At 43.4% G+C, this 19,242-nt stretch overlaps 1 protein-coding gene across 1 annotated transcript in view; it reads left to right on the plus strand.

Annotated features, from left to right (window-relative positions):
* Nucleotides 1–19,242, plus strand: part of NAV2 (neuron navigator 2) — a 388,116-nt gene that overhangs the window by 116,067 nt on the left and 252,807 nt on the right. Inside the window, exons 2-3 of the mRNA XM_023521874.1 lie at nucleotides 3,960–4,077; nucleotides 13,234–13,286. Coding sequence (XP_023377642.1) covers nucleotides 3,960–4,077; nucleotides 13,234–13,286 — 171 coding nt within the window. The remainder of the gene's footprint in view (nucleotides 1–3,959; nucleotides 4,078–13,233; nucleotides 13,287–19,242) is intronic.

Consider the following 19,242-nt stretch of genomic DNA (forward strand, 5'->3'; position numbering starts at 1 on the left):
GTTATGTAAATGTCTAATCATTATGTTGTCTACCTGAAATTAATATGTCAACTGTAATTGAAAAATAAAAAATTATATAATAAAATGAAATAAATCTAGGGGTTTTCTTGTGACTCACTTCTTCAAAAAGTTGAGAGCTGGGAACAAAGGAGGGGAGGGGAAACTCCAGATAATTAATGATTCTTGTTGGATGGGATCTGATTAATGATCTTGAGCTATGGAGTGATTTATTTTCTCTGTTCTTTCCTCTTTTCAATCGATAAAGAGATTTGAGATCCCGGTTTGAGGATCAGCTGAGAGCTCACATTATTTAAGTCTCAAATGCAATTCATTTCCCAAGGATTCGCTCATTTTTTATTCTGTTCATTTCAACCCAGCAACCACTTCCCAACCTCCTGTCTTGCGCCCCCCTCCCGATGAGGCCCTACTGGGCAGCAAAGATGGGTGAGATACGTTGTCTGTCAAAATCTGGTGGTGAGGGTGAGAAAGTGATCCCAGCGAAAAGTTCTCTATAATCTCTGCATCATATGGATGCAATCAGGAAATCAACAGTGACTTCTTGGAGGGATTGGCATTGGAATTGAGCCTTGCAGGGTGGCCCCAGATGGAGGAACTCGGGGGGATAGGGTGAGATGCATTCAGAGACTGAGAAATATGAGGTATGCCAGGTTTTTCTGAGGGTCACCATAATTATTACCACTCAGCAGTTGCTGTGTACAGGTATATTATCTTATTCAGTCCCTATAACACAAAGTGGCACTTTTTTCGCCAATGAAGGGAATGAGTGGCAGCACCAGCACCACCTGCCACTTAGCCATATCCTTGTTTATGACCCCTTCTTACCTCAGCTGATGGTCTTGAGGCCGATGGCCATAAGCTTTGAAATGTTTTCACATCCCTCAGACATAGCTGATGGGATCCCTCCAGGTCTTAAAAGAGCATTGTAGGTGTACCTTCTCCTACAAGGAAGTAAAGGGAAGCCTCACTCTATGTACTAGCCTGGCTGGTTTCTGACCTGCCTTGCCTTTAGTTTTTGACTCCAGATGGGGGGATGCTCCATACTCTTAAAATTGTGCCATGCGAAAGAGAAGGGGAGCAAGTCCCTGAGTCATTTTTGTCCTGGAGGTTCAGGGTAGAGGCCATGGCTGGTTTTGTTAGGGCCCATTTTATAATGCTGGTGGTAAAATTTCTAATTATTACTTTTATTTACTGAACACTTAGCATGTGTTCATTTCATCTTCTAAGAGCCCAAAGATGCAGGCATTATTATCCTCATCTTGTAAATGAGGACACCCTGGCCAGAGGCACAGAGGTAAAAGCGGCAACATGGCAGCTGAGATTTAAAGCAAATCTGGAACTCCAAAGCCCTTCCCTTTACCACTCTCCTGCCTCTGCTTCCTGGGCTCCATCGTGGGTGAAGCCAGGGGCTTCCATATGGTACCTCATTGAGTCTTCACAGTCACTGTCTGTAGTAGGCTATATTGTGCCCATTTCACAGCTGAATAAACTGAAACTCAGAAAAGTTGAGTGACTTGCCCAGGGGCATTCAGACAGCCAGAGACAGAACTAGGTTTTTGTTTTGTTTGTTTGTTTGTTTGTTTGCTTTCCCCCCAATTCATTCAGTGAGAACATAACTGAGTAGAGGGAAGGGCCTAGAGTCAGGATAGTGTCAGAGAGGGGGTGAATGATTTGAGAAACATTTATGTTTATATTCAGAGAAGCAGTGCTATAGGGTCTAAGGGACTCTACAGTTAGTCAGCATGGGTTCAAATCCTGGCTCTGCCACTTTCTTTACCTCTCTACACTTCAGTTTCTCCTCCGAAAAATACATGCAATACTAGTATCTACCCCATAGAATTAGGATTAAATGAGTTAATATGTATAAAGTGTATATATTAGTGCCCAGCATGTAGTAGGCACAGTGTGTGTTAGTTACCGCTTATTGAGTGAGTCTGCATGAGGCACTTTTTTTCACTTGTGTTGTATCACTAGGTCCTTATAAGAGCTAACAAGTGGATGGTATTGATCCCATTTTACAGATAAGAAAACTTAGTCTCGGAGAAGTTAAATAGCTCAACTGAGGTCATGTGTCTGTTCATCCGCAGGTGCATATTGAGAACTAATGTGCCTTATGCTAAGGCAGGTACTTAGACACACTACGGAACAAAACAGACCTAAATCCCTACCCTGTGGAGCCTGTGGAACTTAGACTTGAACACAGGCAGGTCTGCCTCTTTGCCTTTTAATGCTTTTCTCTCTTCCTCTCACCCTCTTAATTTCGTTTAATGATCATTGACCTTTTCAGATTGGCCGTTGTAATGACCAAGATGGCGTTCCATTTCCTTGCTTTCCCAGTGCTTATAGAATGATTTCGTTGCACTAGATTTTTTTTTTTTTTTAATCTCTGACAACTTAGGAGTTCCAGGAAGGAGAGTAACATGGATTTAAGGATGGGGCACCATGGTCTGAGGTGTGAAATAGAACCACATTGTGGTGTGCAGTGTGCTTGTGGATCTCTTCAGTGGAAGACTGAGCTTCGAGGGTGCGGGGTGAGATGGACAGAGGTTGTCTGTCCTCAGATCTTGACCAAGTAAAATGTGCAGCTCTTCCCCTTTGGGGGATGATGCCCTCACAGTCCCAGGTGGGGTAGTCAAAGGTGCTGCCTCTCTAGTAGGCCTCTGCTTTATGAGTTCGGGCCCTGGTCCACGGTCCTTATTCTGGGAACTTTGAGCGACGAGGCCCCATTACTCTGGGCATGGCGTTCAAAAGAACAGGACAGAGGGCAGAAGTTGGGGTGAGGGCAGGGCTTCCACTGTTCTGTGAGTCACACAAGGTCTCGGAGCAGGCAGGCTGGTGATCACTGTCATCACCTTGGTGGAGACACATATAGATTGGTATGCGATGTGTTGGTACTAATATATGACCCAGCTGAGGTAAGATGGTTGTCTTACTGGGTCTCTTTGTGCCAGTCTGTGGAGAAAAAGTGCTGATAAACAGGGTCTGCGTATCCCTCCACCAACTCACAAACCTGTGCATGGAACTTAGCACTCAAAATTGGTGAGGAGGGAAAAAATTGGTGAGGAGAATTTTAGTTTTGTTTGTTTTGGCTTAGGTCAGTTAGGGGGGAAAGTTTTCAATGTGTGTTTCCTTATGCTTGTTGGCCTGTTTGGAAGAAAATACTCCTTTGTGCTGATGATTCTGTAACCAAGAGGAGGAGCAGGTCTATATGTGTTCCCCAAGGGACTCTGCTCTCCTGATCTCACGGACGACCCAGCCTCTGCCCTTCAGGTGCAGTGTACACTAGTGCTGTGTTTAAATATGTTGGAATTTGCTAGGTTTTGTTCACAGAATCCTGACAGTGAAAACGATGCTTGGCTTTTAAATTAAACTGATTAAATTTGAGATCATTGTGAGGCCATCAATAACTCCACTCATACAGGAGTAATTGAGGGGCTTTATGTTTTCGTACTTGGCTTCTTTACAAGGGACCCTGGCTCCTGAGAACTTGGTTAACTCAATAGCCTTCCTTACCCTGAAATGGCCCATTAAAAGATGCCTATTGGGTGGTAACCTCCCCATACGTTTTCTCAATAAAGAAAAAAGATGAGGAGGGGTGGGGTTGTGGGGGTTGGTGGGGGAGACCTCTCTTGCATTTAGAGCCGCAGCCTCTCAAAGCCATCTGGCACAGACTGTTTAGTTCCGTGTCCCCTGTCCCATTCAGGCCTCTTCATGTTTTGAAGCTTTCTTTAGCTTTTCCCTGAGCCTTGACGGCAGATCTCTCAATAGGGGAAAGCTCAGCTATGGTTGCTGAATGCCCATCGGTACAATGCACTGAATGTTAATGGCACTGGCTGGCCCCAGGCAGTGGGACGGTGGCCGCCGTGCCAGCCCAAGCAGCTGCCTCAGACCGAGATGGGGTCCGATGAGCTTCCTAAAGTTGCCTCTTTGCTTTTTTGCAGATCTACACGGACTGGGCCAATCATTATCTAGCCAAATCAGGCCATAAACGTCTCATCAAGGATCTCCAGCAAGATGTGACAGACGGCGTCCTCCTGGCCCAGATTATCCAGGTTGTGGGTAAGAGCATATTTTACGTTGGGGGTCGGGTTACAGTGGAGACCCAGAAGTGTTCAAGTTGGGCAAGGGGAATGGAACACTGGCATCTTTAAGAAAAATGCGGTATTTCTGTCACATGTGTTGAGAATTTGACTGTTTTGCGCTCAGGGAGTGGGGGTACCAGCTCGTTTTTCCCTGATAAGATCACCCACACAGCAATCTCATCTTAATCCTCTGAGAAGGAAGACTGGCCAAGACGGGAGGGGAATGCTGGTGTTGGGGGGAGGGGCTCTCTGCCCCCTTCTTACTTCCTACTATTTTTGTGATTCTCTCATTCCTGCCCCCTCTCTGTTGGTACTTTTTTAAAAAATGGATTACTCTGGAAATAATTCAAAAAAGAAAAAGAAAAAGAAGAAAAAAAGCAACATGGAGTTGGTTTAGCCCTGCCAACTCTAATCGGGTCTGAGAAATCAAAGGATCAGACTCTGGAGAGGGGTGGTTCTGGTTTTAGCACTAGGAGAAAGGAACTGGAACGGTGGCACTTTTAATGCCCTGGCCGTGTGCTAGTAGCAGAGGGTTCACCAGGGAAGGCACGTGGGCGGAGGCTGGGCACAGCTTTGCCTTAGTCCTTAAGGGAAGCGCCCCAGTGGTCCTGCTTGAGAGCTCAGAGCAGACTGAGCAGGCAGGGGGTCAATTAGACAGCATTAGGCCAATTGTTGTCGCTAGCAGCAGCTGACTCATGCCAGGAGATGCCAAGAAAGAAGGCGCAGGGAAGGGACAGAAGCCTCAGTGCCTCAGGCGTGTGTTGTGGAAAAGTCAGTGCGTGAGAAGTAGCCTTGTATAGTTGTAGCTCTACTCACATCTGTGGGGACTGTACCTGAAAACACAGACAGGCAGGTTAGCCTTAGCCAAAATGTATGGACTGCCCCTGTCACTCAAGGAGAAAAAGCTTTCCTACTGTCTTGAGATTGATTTCTTAAGACCAGGTTTCATTGGTCCTCCTTCCCATTCTCCTTTCTTTTTTTTTTCCCCCGAATTAGTTTTCTTTTGCTTTATAAGAAATTGCCACAAACTTAGCAGCTTAAACAATATATATTATCTCACAGTTTCTGTGCATCAGGAGCGCAGGCACAACTTAGCTGGTGCCTCTGCAAGGCTGCAGTCAAGGTGTCAGCCAGAGTTGAGTTCTCATCTGGAGGTTTGACTGGGCAGGGGTCAAGTTCACTCAGTGTTGGCAGAATTTGTTTTCTTGCAGTTATAGGAGGTGAGTTCTGATTTCTTGCTGACTGTTGGCTGGAGGCCACTCTCAGCTCCCAGAAGCCCCTCTCAGCTTCTTGCCATGTGTTTCTCCCAGCATGGCTGCTTTGATTGACTTCTTCAGTGTTAGCAAGAGAGAAACTTTTTTTCCAAGAGAAAAAAACTTATATAATGTAACAAAACATCGTGGGAATGGTATCCCATCACCTTTGCCATATTCTGTTAGTTAGAAGTGAGTCCTAGGTCCTGCAACACTCAACAGGAGAAGATTGTACAAGAGCTTGAACTTAAGTGGGGGTCACCTTGAAGTCTGTCTGCCATATTCTGCTTTTCCATCCTTTTCCTCCCACTCTTTATCATCACTTCCACCAAGCTCTTTTAAATATTTCTCTCGTTTAATTTCTTCAGCATCCCTGTGAAGTAGTTGGTATTCTCCCCATTTTACAGATGCGGAAAGTGAGGTTCAGTGAGTCTGATTAGCCTAATATCACATGACTAGTGTGCAAGGGGAGTCTAACCTGGGCGAGTCTGCTTTGAAAACTTCTATTCTTTGCTTTGCTGCCTTATACCTTCTCTCAGTCCAGAGACACTGAACCTAGTACAAGGCTCTCCCTCCCTTTACTTCAGTTCAGTAACCGGTTGTGGAGCATGGACTGGACTCTGTGCCAGCCCTGTGCTCCTGGCTGGGAATAGAGGCCAATGTGCAAGATGTGTAACCCTGGAAGGAGAAGCATCTTCTTGGCAAGATCCTCCTGAAAGAGGCCACTCGTCCCTGAGCCGTATTTGGATCTCTGTCTCAGCAGGGTCATCATGTACCTGGGCCTGCTGTAACTGAGTCTTGGGGCTGTACAGAATGTCTCACGGAGAGTTTTTCACTTTCAGCACAGGAAGCAAGAGAGAAAATGGGAAAGGATAGTACCAGAGGCCTTGCTCTCATCCCATCTCCATCCCTCCCGACTGTGGGACCTCCAAAGAGTCACTTAACCTCCGCTGCCTCTGTTTTTCCATCTTTAAAATAGGTACAGCCGAGCCTGCTTTGTCTACTCTTGTGGGAGTCTTATGAAATGCAAGGCAGGTATCAAATATGAAATACGTTTGGAAACTGTTAAGTGTTTCTGGATAGCACTTGGTAGACACTGCGTAGAAAGATATGTGTAGAAGGATGACGAGGCCCTAGTATTGGTGTCAGAGTGACATGATAGATTAATTATGTCTGTCATGGGCCCAGAAGAGGTGAATGGCAGCACGTATGTCATCAAATTTACTAAATGTAGTGCTACAGAAATGTGAGCGAGCGTGGTTTTTATTGTCGCTCAGGAGGACGCTTCTCTGAATCTATTCCGATGACATGAATCTCCCTAGACAGGGACCCCTCTGGGCCTGGAGCCATGAGAGTATGACTCCAGAAGCTCAAGTTAGTTAGTAGCAGTGGCTTGGGCTGCACCTCACTCAGGCCTCCAAGTTGTTTTCCCTCTGCTCTGTAGGAGAGGCTCGCCGTGGCCCGGGACTCCCAAGTAAGGCCAATGTCAGCACATGGATCTCCGCTCCTGACTGTGCTGGCCTCACAGGCTCTGTTCTGGGTGTGGGGAGCAGAGACCCGGGAGATGGGTAGCTGAGAAGGCAGCTGGATGTAGGAGTCTCCTATGCGACTTCTTACCTAGATTGTCAGCCTGTTGAGAGTGTTTAATCTTGGAATATCTCATGAACACAGATTTCTTGATGGAGGAGGAGGAGCAGCATTTTCTGATCCAGATGCCGAACTATTGAACAATTGTACTCTTTACTTTTGAAGTCCTCCTACACATGTGCCCATGAAAATAAAATGTAAAAATATATATTTGTATGTATATATGTACTTAATATATACATATTATGTGTATCTATCTATCTATCTTTCTATCTACCTGCCCGCCTACCTATCTAGCTAAAATTTTCCCTGGAGTCCTGGTGACTCGTTCATTTTGTGCTGGACCAAATTCTGGTGGTTGCAGTTGGTCTTCGGCTGGTGACCTCCTAACCATTCATGAAAAGTCAGTTTCTCTCTGATACCTTTCCTAACTCCCCCAAGCAGCCAAAGGGACCCTCCTCTGTCTTTCCCCTGGCTGCTGTCTTTGGACTTGGATCTGAGTTATCCTCCTTTCAGAGCTTACAACACTTAGCAAGGATTAGGGACGATAATTTTATTCACTACAGCCCCTGCTTCTACACGTCTGAGTCGAATTGTTTCCAACAGGGGGCCTGGAGGTTCCTGCTTCTCAGTGTTTAATATTCTTCTGAGCATTCTTCTAAACTGTATGTCATACCTTTCTCCTTTCTAGAATTCTCCTGCAACTCTTAGCTCTAAGTTTTGGAAAGAACTTGTAAATGCCCCAACCTGATGCATGAATTGTTTCTCTGAAAAGCAGTCAACAGACTGTTAAATACTTACTGTGATGGGCAACTTACTACCTCTTCAGGCACCTAGATCTAAAGATGGAGAGTTGGAATCCTTCAAAAGCTCTTCTTTCCTTAGGTCCAAATCTGTTCCTCTTGGTAGTTTCTCCCTACAAGTATTTGTTCTGCCCTCTAGGGCTACAAAGAAAAATTTAATCAGAAATAATGAGAGCATCAAAATAATTGAGGATGGTAGTGGATTATAACCATAGAATAAAATAGGAATCTGTAAGTCTATACGGATAGATAGATAAATAGATACATCAGTAGAGAAGAGCTGGCTCAACTGTATGGGAGAATGCGGGCTGATAGATGTAAAGGGAGTCGCGGCCATGATGGTAAAGATTAGTTAAGGCAAGACTCATCAATGGGTACTAAAATCAAGAGAAGAAAGTTTGATGAGGAGCCGGCTATTTGCATGGTCTCTCCACTGATTACTTATTAGTTCCAAGGGGAGACATAGTAACCACACAGTGCGGAATCCAGACATCATGACCAAGTGATCAAAATTACATCACTGGCGAGGGACAGATGGATGTCATGTGATTCCTGATGTGATACCCTGAGAACACGAGAGAGCACAACATCATTTATGTTGAATTCCAGTCAGGGGTGGAAAACCTGAAACTAATTGACAAACTCCAATTGTGGAACATTCTGTTAGGAAACAAAAACAAAAACAAAAAAACTGGCCTGTATTGTTCAAAAATGTCAGTGCCATGAAAGACAAAGGCTGAGAAATCGTTCAAGACTAAAGAGACATGACAACTAAATGCACTATGTGATCCTCGACTGGATTCTGTACCAGGGAATAAAATGCTCTAAAAGAGATTTTTGTGTCATTTGACAGAATTAGAATATTGAAATTATATCAATGCTAAATTTCCTCAATTTTCTAATTCTACCATTAGACAATATCCTTATTCTTTGGAAGTACATATTAAGTATAAGGGGCAAAGGATATGATTGATCTATGTGGCCAACACTAAAATGATTCAGGAAAATAAGTGTCCCTATGCAGAGAAAGGGGGAGGAGGGAGAAAATGAGAGTAGGTGAAGGAATGTAGGAATTCTCTGTACTATTTCTGTAGTTTTTCTGTAAGTTCGAAGTTATTTCAAAATAAAAAGTTAAAAAAGAACACATCTAAACGAAGGCGCATCCAACTTTGCAAGCCGAGAGATTGTCTCTTTTAAGGGTCAACTTATTTCTAGGCCTGGGAAGAGTATTATGATGGTAAAAGATACGTGGCACTGAGACCTAACCCATGATGGAGAAGGGCGGTGGTGAAGGGTGGAAATCGGGGAATTTATCTATAAGCCAAAACCTCAAACTTGGAGTTAGTTAGGTGGAGTTCGCTGTGTGAAGCGGTTGGGAAGGGCATTCCTGGTGGAGGAAGTAGTGTGCAAAAAGGCTGGAGCAGAGAGAGCCAGAGGGTCAACAGGGCAAAATAAGGCAGGCCACCAGACACAGGACAGTGAATTCTGGGCTTTGGCCTAAGAACAAATGCCAGTGGTTGAAGAGTTCATTTTCAGCTTGAGGAGTGACATGATCAGATGTGTGACTTGAAGAAAAACCATAAACGTTTTTTATAGACACTGCTCCTACCTGCATCTTCATCTATTCCAGATACTCCTGGGAATGGGCTTCCTAGATAGTGTTCTTATTTGGGGTCTGTACTTTTCCACTGTTGCCTTCTGCCTGTTTGGAAGAAATGGACCTTTTGCTGCTGCCTTTTTATGCCCTTTAGTGATTGAGGGTTGAGTCTCTCTGTGTTCGACCTCTTATTAGTGTGATTATCTTTTTGGGTTGTGAGTTGCCCGAAGTCTGCAGTCGCATGCCAGCGCATTACAATGCCATCTCCGTGAGTTATTAGGAAGGTTTATGTGGCCAGGATAAATAGCATGAATCAAGAGAGAGACGGACAACGCTTACATCGCTGCCACTCAGGGAGGATGCCAGAAGGGGGTGGAGTGAGGGAAAGAAAAGGAGTGAGAGAAAGGGAAGAAAAAGGAAAGAAAGAAAGAAGGAAACAGGATGAACAAAAGAGGATTGGACAAAAGAAGGAAGTCAAGACAGAGGAAGAGAGGAAGAGATTGCCCATTAGAGGTGAAGAGAGATGAAAGAAGCTTATTTTCTACCGCCATTCGGGCTGCCTCTGAGCACAACCAGGAAATTCAAACACGCAAGACTGTACATTCTTCCCCGCGAAGGCCTACTATCACTGCATGCAGGGCTGCCAGCTGCCCTATGCACGTACATAGATGCCAAGTATAGATGCACTGGCTGGGAAATGCTCTGAACTTATCAGAGGAGGTTTTTGGAAAAGTAATGAGCTCGATGCCACTCTTCTTATTTAAAAAGTGCACTGATGCTTTCTAATTACTAACTTGTCACCTGCGTGCAGACAAGTTACTGCATTAATGGACTAAGAATGTCTTGAACACGCTGGAATGATAAATTACCATTGACACTTAGGCATGCCAGCTGTAATCACCATTGAGGACTTTGGGGACAAATGCTTTTGCATCTGGTTATTTGCTTTGGGGCTGTAGCCAAAGACCCCCTACCCTGAGTTAATAAATTCGGCTCTGAAGACCAAGCTCTCCTTTTCAACAGAATCAGAACTGCTATTATTGCTCTAAGTATTTGTGACAACCGTAGACATTCTTGAGAATTTAAGTAAAGGAGAAATATTTAAATTACATGAAATTAGAAACTAGGAGGTCCAAGACTTGTTTTGGATTTTTATTAAGCATTTATTTTGAGTTTGGGATTAGTCATTTGTTTTCTCTCTTCCCATGTATTTTATAGCAGGGTCATAAATAAGCTCCACTCCATTGGTTTATTTTGAATGTTGTAAATGGCAACATTAGGCTTATAGGAACCATGATATTTGAATTCAAGGAGCACCTGGCTGTGGTTTAGGTGACACTCCATGAAAAGGAATTAAAGGAGTAATTAGACCAAGCTCTTTGGTTTCACTTATCCAGATGTTATATAAAGAATCTTTAAAATGATGTCTTAGGATCACACTTATCCATCCTTCACTTTAATGAGCACTAATGACCTAATGCTGAACCGGGTATCGATCAGACTCCAATGACTTATGACTTTGGTCATCACAAGTATCCAGTTGGAAGATACCTTGAGTGGCCTTGACTCTCAAAAGTCACATATTTATTCTCCAGTGTTGTATATCAAAATCCAAGGTCAGAACGCGGGCCTGCCGTAATTTCCCGTGTCTGAAGGAGTGCCATTTGTCAAGGGTCTTTTTTTTTTCTTCTTCATTTTCAGTATGTACATCTCTATTCACAAGTGAAAGGACAAAATAGGCAGAAATACTTTTGATTCTTTGAAATGTTCAGAATACTCATTCCTTAGTTCCACTCAGCAGATATTTATTGAGTGGTTACTGTGTATCAGGCATTGTCCTAAGCAGCTGTAGGATAAAAAAGTCCTTTTTCTTGTGGAGTTTACATACTAGTGTTATATTCTGGCTAATCGTGTTTTCTGGTGAGCTGAAGAACAAATATTCATTCATAGGACATCTTCTACTTGCTTTTTAAAGGCTTGTGGTACCTTTTTTGGGAGAAAGGAAAGCAGTTGGTGGAAGAGACTCCCTAAAATGCGTATCTCATTGTTCTTAAGGGTTGAGAAAACACAATTGGATCTCTGAAGGTTGAGGTCTCCCTAGGTTGGTCATCAGCCCACCTTACCTTTTTTTTTTTTTCAAACTTACTTTTGGCAAATTCTAAAGAAGGTGTAGATTAGGTCGTATCTATACTGTCCAGACAGTCTTATGGTAATTCAGTTTTTAAACAGTTTCCTGTCACTAGCTTACTTTCTTATTTTTCACTTCGTCCTCAGGGTAGAAACTCTAGAGAAAAAAATAAGCCCCATTGATGTAATGGTGAGCTATAGTTAGGTTCAGGTGTTCTAAAACCCTAGAGGCTTGGGACACGTTAATTCTGTTATCTTCTTCAGACAGTTTTTAATGTCTTTTCTGTTTATGGAAGTTTTAGGCATCATATTTATTAAAACCTGAAATGATATATATTTTTTGGAATTGAATTTTGCAAGCAGTTATTGAGCCCTAAGGATAGACATGTGAAAAACAAAATCTGCGTGTCTGTCAGGCTCACACAGCATAGCTGGGGCAGCCGAAGAAAGGAGTTATGCACTAGATGTTCAAGAGCAACATAGAGGAAGGTACAGGGTGCAGAGAGAACAAAGTGGCCCGAGTGTGCCTTATTCTTCTGGGACAGGACCATGGGGTGAAAGGACATGGGATTGGGGAGGAAGCTTATAAAGACTTCACAGAGTAGGCAAATCCTTAGTTCTTTACTATGAAGTCCTAGCTGAGTTTCTGGCCTTAACTCAGATGGAGACATCAAAAAGGAAATTTTTATTTTATTTGTTTTACGTAGATAAGATTTTATGTATATTAATAGGTCAATGATAGCTACCATTTATAGAACACTTACTGCATGCTAGGTGCTAGGCTAAGCATCATATAATCTGTTTCTTATAGCGTCTATGAAATAAGTAGTATTAAATTCATCTTATAGATGAGGAAACTGTGGTCCAGAGAGGTTGAGTGACATGGCTAAGATCACACAGTAAAGAAGCTGTAGAGCTGGGATTCAAACTGGGGTTTCTCCAAAGCCAGTGTCTTCATCTCTACACGTACTACCATTTTTGTGCAGTTACTGTTGCAAACTCAACTGCACTAGAGATATCTTGGAGCTGCATCTTTTAGGGGTTCTTCCATACTTCACCATGGGAGGCTGGGCCTTTCTTCCCTCTTACTGCTATTTGATTTCCAGCTAATTCAGTGCATCCTCTTTCTTTCACTTCTCTTAGTAGGTAGATGCTATTATACTATTATGACTTCAAGAGTTTCCCAGATCTAATTTGAACTTACTGTGCGGCCTTGGATGAGCCATTTTTAAGTCTCATTCTCTGATTTTCTCTGATTGCCACCACTTGGGAATACGATTATTAGTAATCCTATTAGTATAAAGCAATATCAGTATTTCTGGTTCAAGATGGGGTGAGATGTCATCATCGGTAGCTTTTGTCCCCTGGAGCTGAGTTATAGCTGGACTGATCCACTCTGAACCATCTCGTCTTTTGTGGGGAGGTTGTTGCACTTCCTTGTCTTAGAGCCTAAGGCACAATCACAGCTCAGCCTATTTTGCAGTCTCCAACAGTTCCACGATGCCCCATCACTCCAAGACTGTTGTCAATGCAGTTGTCTCTGCTTTAGCTGATGACGACCTTGCCCCAGCTGTCCCTGGAGGACGGCAGCTTGATGAGTAAGTCCTGAAGCCTGCAAGATGCGTCTCTGTATTTCACATGCCAGTGCTGATTGGACAAACCCCAGTCTGGGCCTTAGGACTTGGTTGGCTTCAAGGGTCCTGAATATCACGACTCAAGTATCTCTGGTGGTGATTTGTTTTTCTGACTTGTGTTTCCTTTTTCAGCAAATGAAAAGATTGAAGACATCAATGGCTGTCCGAAGAACAGATCGCAAATGGTAAGCAGTACATGGGTGGAGTGTTTATGTTATGTTATCCCTGCCTTTAAATGATATTGACCATCTTGAAAACATTCACACCAACAGCTTTACTCTAGGGATTATATTAATAAACTAACAGCCATTTCCAAGTAGCTGTGGTCTGCTCTTCTGACATTTGTTGGCATTTACTGAAAAATGGTGTGATTTTTATATAGATGGCGAGACAGCGAAAAGGAAATATGGTCCTTGCTCTTAGAAACAAATTCTACAGAACTGGTGCAAACACACACTTGTTTAGAACTTGGACTATTATGACTTGTTCTGCTTCCTCAAAGACCCACAACAATTTCTGTTTGTGTATGGAGCTGAGGCACAGATGAGGTGATGGTATTTTATTACTCAGAAATTGGAGCATGTGGTCAGATTGCTTTTAAAGGTTAGAATGATGTGAAATCAGAACCATGGCAATACATTTGAAATGTATTATTATATCCGGCCCTTTTTCATTTTACCTTTGTTAGTTGTTTTTTTTTTTTTTTTGTTGGGTTTAGGTTTTGTTTTTAGGTTTTAAAAAAAAAATCTTAAAATCTGTTCTTGTTGAATATTCTGCACATAACCTTGAATTAGAATTCATGATCACTGTTGAGTTCAGAAACATTAAATTCCGATGCTCTGAGAGCTCAGCTTTTCCCTTCAAAACACTTTTAAACATGAATATTTACACAAGTAATGTATATTATCAAAGTCTGTTAAGATGATGCTAATATCTGTTTAAAATATGAAGGTGACACCTAAAGGACAGCTTTTTTTTTTTTTCCTGGACATTCATTTGCTTTCAGAAATCTAAAAAAAGTCATAATTTGTTTTTTAACCTCATTCCACTTCATTTGAATATCACAATTTGATCGTCTCATTCTAGAGTACATCAAAGCGATTGGCATTCCTTGGGGTTACTGTTTAATTTTCTGAATTGCTTGTTACCCCAATGAGTTGGACAGATTGCCTTTTCAGTCACCTTTTTTCATGCACAAATAAAGAAGAGTGAGTGAGAGTGAGTGTGTGTGGTGGTGGGGAGTCATTTTTCGGTATTCATTCTGAAACAAGTTTCTCTTTTTTATTGTTCCACTGGAGACTGTTTCTTTTTGTTTGATCCAGAGAGCAACCGTTCCTTGCATAGGAAAGTCCCCATGCAGACCTCTCATGGCTGCTTTGACTTTTGGAAAAGCTTGGCTGCTATTTTTACTAGAGCTACTGCAGCTGTCTAGTGTATTAATAATTGAGAAAATTTGGAAGATAGAAGACTTAATTTTAGTGCAAGCATTTTACACATGCAGTCACATCTTCACATGAAAGAGATGCAGTAGTTCTCCTTGGGATAGATATCAGTGCGTTTGTCCCAGCCCATTATATGTGTATGCAGAACTGACACTTGAAGGTAGTAAACCTTTTATTCTGTTTGGTACATTTGTATTTTCTGCACCTTCCATTGCAGGTATTGTTTGTTGTTTAAGTCCACTTTCAAGCTTATAAAATAGGTTGTCACCTCAGGTTCTTCTGTGCAAATTTAGTTCTATATGTAAATATGCTATTTATAAATACTACCGTAGCACCAGTGCAATTTTGTGGTTTCTCCATAACTCTTTCAGCTATGGAAGTACTGTTTTGTTTTCTTTTTCATGGACTGGGTTTTTTTAGAACACAGGAATATAAAATCCTATAATTGTCTGTGATAATTAGTTCCAGCCTAGGGGCGGGGAAGCAGACATGGTCTGGTGGTAAATGGAGCAGAGAATAGTTCAGCATACGGGATGTGAGTCCAGGAAAATGTAAGTACCTCCGCTACAGTCATTCCACTCTGTAGGAAATGAGAAAGATGATGATAAGGACAACAGAGCCATTGTCCTTTCTTCTATATTACAAACAGATAATTCATAAGACAGAACTTGCCTAAGGGTGTACGGGAAGTTCTTATAGACAAGCATGGGTGTTGTTCTGGTTGATAGGACACCTGTGTGTGCGCATGTGAGCATATAGTTAAAGCATTTCTACTCATGGGAAGCATAATTTGAGAATATGGCATAGCGGATGAGCCACTATTTCTAGATTCCTCGAAGGTTAACTTCCCAGTTAGACCTTATTTAGGGTGGCTAACGATAAAGATTTGTTGTCGTTTGCTAAATATTGTCTGTTTGGAGACGAGAGGGGAAGGTATATGGAGAAACATCACATTGGCAAAAGGAAGATGACACAGTGAGTTGAGAACTTGGGCAGTGTACCCGTTGGAAGGGTATCTATGACTCCTTGAAAATAATCAGCAAGAGTTCATGTGTTTACTCACTAAGAAAACACAGCATCTTCAGGGGCGTTTAATAATACAGGCAGAGAAAAGCAATTTCTTTTCAAAGCAGGAGGAATGGGTGCTTTTCCAGTTTTTAAGAGGTGAATTACTTTCATCAGCTAATCAGTGGTTAGAAGTGAAGAGGTGAAAAGGGTACCTCTTCCTCCTACCCACTCACCATCTTCCCCCTGACCCACCTGGCTGCCCCTGAGCTCCATTTCCCAGTCTAACTCCTACACTCTGGGCTCTACTTCAAGTCCTCCTCTCTTCTCAGAGGATGGGGAAGTGAAAGCAGAAACCTGTGGCACATGGACTTGAGAATTTCAGAGTCATTGGTGTACAAACATGATAAACGTGGGATTGCATATATTTAGCCAGTCAATCGACAAATGTTCACAGAGTGCCAACTAATGCCAGGCTCCGGGCTAAGCCAGGTGAATACCCAGACGAACAAGATGTGAGTCTTGCACTCAAGGAACTCAGTGATGAATGGGTGGGAGACTGGAGAACAATTAGAACAATAGAACAATGTACCTGTTCCCACAGACATCCGTGCATGGCACAGTGAGGGGCCATTCCACTCTAGGCAAGGGGAGCTTTTTTTAAAAAAGGGGGAGCTCTTAAATAACTTTCTAAAAGTTATTTAGATATAACTTTTAAGGGGTAAGTCTTGAAAGGTAAGAGGGTTCACCCCAGGGGAGTGATAGGTGAAAGAGGATTTCCATTTCTGGAGAGTCTGTTTACCTGAGGATGTCACAGAACCTGCAGAGGAAAGGTTTGCAACATTTTGTTTATCAGTCCTCCCTAAGTGCTATAATCTGTATCTGGTGAGATGCTTCTGGCTTCTGAGCAATGCCAACCATTTTCCCTGTTGTGTCCGAGGTGAGGGCTGAGGCATAGAAGAGCCCAGAATATGACAGACCCCATAGGCATGGTGGTCTTTTCAGACCCTGGTCAAGTTTTCTGCATTTATCATCACTCTCCAGATTGCCACAGCCCACGGAGCAAACCCCATTGGACCCAGGAGCAAAGTCTCCTAAAGGAAAGTAACCATGGTCATTAACTCCTGTGGATGGGCATTGAACCATGGGATCTGGAAAATGAGAGTGCTACCTGGTGGGAGCAGGTGGTTAAAATTTTTAATATCAACATTAACATGTATCCGCATAGTGCTTTCAGTTTACAAGTAATTTTACACTCATGAGCACATTGGATCTTCCCGATTTGCTGTGGGCCAAAGCACTCTCTACTTTGGGGTAAGGAGATCGGACTGCCCGGGTAGTGGATGGCTGGCCCCAGGGAGAGGCAGATCTAGGACCATCAGCATCTGTAACACCCAGCACTTACCTCTTGGCCCTCATAAAATGAGACCGTTGTCTGTGACAGAAATGCAGAAGCACAGGAGTGAGTTCCCTTTCCCTAGCAAATCCGATCTCAGCTTATGTTTGAGTCCTTTGCCCTGTTTCAGTCTGACCTAGATAAGTTGGGGGCCGGATCCTTGGAGATGGAGCTTGAGAAACAACACTCCCCTCTCTTGCCCCTTCTCCCTCACCAAATCGGTCCATTTGGCCCTTAAATATGTTTGTGTATATGCGTCAGAGCTGGTTAAATGTTGTCTGGTTAGCATTGCCATGGCAACCTAGGGGCATCTTTTTGGCTTTTGAGTGGTATGTTCAGCTGAGTTATGTGTCGGTTTGGAAGGAGAAACACTGCTTGGAGCTCAGCCAGTGGGCGCCTCGCTGGAACCCACTGAGCTCCAAGATGTTGGCTCACTTTGGAGCCTAGGGACGGCCACTGCAGGGGGTTGGTTTTCTTTTTTAATCATTATTATTTTAAGCAGCTTGGCTTTCTGTTGTTGATTAGGAAAGGTGCAAAGTAAGCAAGGCTGGCTGGCCCTTTTCAACGGAAAGCCCCAGGCCTGTTTCCCCTCTGGCTGGCTGATCTCAGGCCTGGGGTCATCTGGGGCCTCCCAGCACTGCCCACCTGCCTCTTCCTGGGTTCTCACGGAGTCCTGCCTTCTTCTCTTAGTGCATCTAGACTGAGGGCCAGCCTAGGCTTGTGAACCAGACAGGCCAAGTTCAAGTTCCTTCTCTGCTATTCTGTGGCCTTGAGCTAATTATTTAACCTTTGAAGCCTCTATTTATTGGCTTATAAAGAGGAACTGATAATAATACATAACTCATAAAGTTTTTGTGAGGACTAATGAGGCAATGAAAGTGATGATATATAATAATTATAATGATAAAACATAACTAAAGCCTATAGGGCCTGTGTCAGGTGCCCTTCTAAGTGCTTGCACTTAGTTCATCCTCCCCACAGCTCTGTGAGGTAGGTGACTTTATTATTCCCATTCTGCCGGCATATGAGCATTGGTAAGGTGAAGACTGCCATCAATGCATGGCAGTTTCTGTGGTGACGATGGTTAGTTTTAGTAGTCATTCATGTGTTTAGAGACATGGAACCTTTTGGAAATCTGAGAGAAGTTGCCAGCCCTCTCCTCCCCAGAGGGCATGTACCTTAGAATTTTGCATACAGCCTAAACAGATTATGGATTCCAGAGGCTGTACCATGTGCCTGCCCCCTGGGGCTCCATAGACCCCAAGTTCAGTGCTCCTGCTGCTTAGAGCACAGCTCTCTCTCACACTGTTCTTTCAGGGGTTCCTGACAGCACCGGATTTTGCAAGACAATACGAGTTTGCACTTAGACATAGAAAAGAACAGGGTTGTGGTTTTTAAACTTCTATCCCATGAACAGACTCCCCTTTTCCCCACAAATAAAAGCATATGTGAAAGTGAAAAAGCTGAATTGCTGCTATAAGCAGGAGTAAGTGGCCCAGGGTAGGGCCATCTTAGCCTCTCTCCCTTTCCATTACCCCTTCCCCTCCCTCCCTCCTGTCGCAGCTGCCCTTTCAGAAGGCCAGCACCGGGAAAGACACAGTGCGATGAAACCTGCAAAGAACATGGAAGCACAAGCCCTCAGACATGGACATCAGGTCTCAGCTCTGTTCCTGGATCCAGCCCTCCTTTGTCTGGTCCTGAGCCTCCTCTGAAAAGACAGTCAGACTAGTCTTCTTTTTTTACCTCTGACCTCTGAATGCTGCAAGGCATCACAGCTAAGAGCGTTGGCTTGAAGGCCTACTGCTCGTGACCTGGCACATGTTCCTTAGGCTCTCTGGGAACCAGTTTCTATAACAGGAATGGTAATAGCGCCTGCCTCATGGGCTTGTTTTAAGATAACCTATATGAAGTGCTTGCACAGTGCTGGGCACAGAGGAAGCACTCAATGGATGTTAGCTCATAATACGATAATGATTTTTCAAGGTACCTAAGTATTTTTAAAGAAGTAGACATTTTAAGAAAGGCTTGTCCCACATTTGGGTGGGGGGCTTATTAGATGGTGTGGCCCTGGATAATCCACTTGGCCTCTCAGCACTTTCTCTTCCTCTCCTCCAGCCACGCCCCCACCCGCCCTGCAGTTGTGAGAAATGACAGCACCTCACAGGGCTATGGTTAGGTGTCAGTGAGAGAACTTAAATTTACTGAATACTCATGATGCACAGAACATGTATTAAGAGCTTTACCTAATTATTACAGTTATTCCTCAAAACAATCGTATGTAGTAGATGCAATTATTGT

The sequence above is a fragment of the Pteropus vampyrus genome, unplaced genomic scaffold, assembly GCF_000151845.1.
Source record: "Pteropus vampyrus isolate Shadow unplaced genomic scaffold, Pvam_2.0 Scaffold321, whole genome shotgun sequence".
NCBI lineage: Eukaryota > Metazoa > Chordata > Mammalia > Chiroptera > Pteropodidae > Pteropus > Pteropus vampyrus.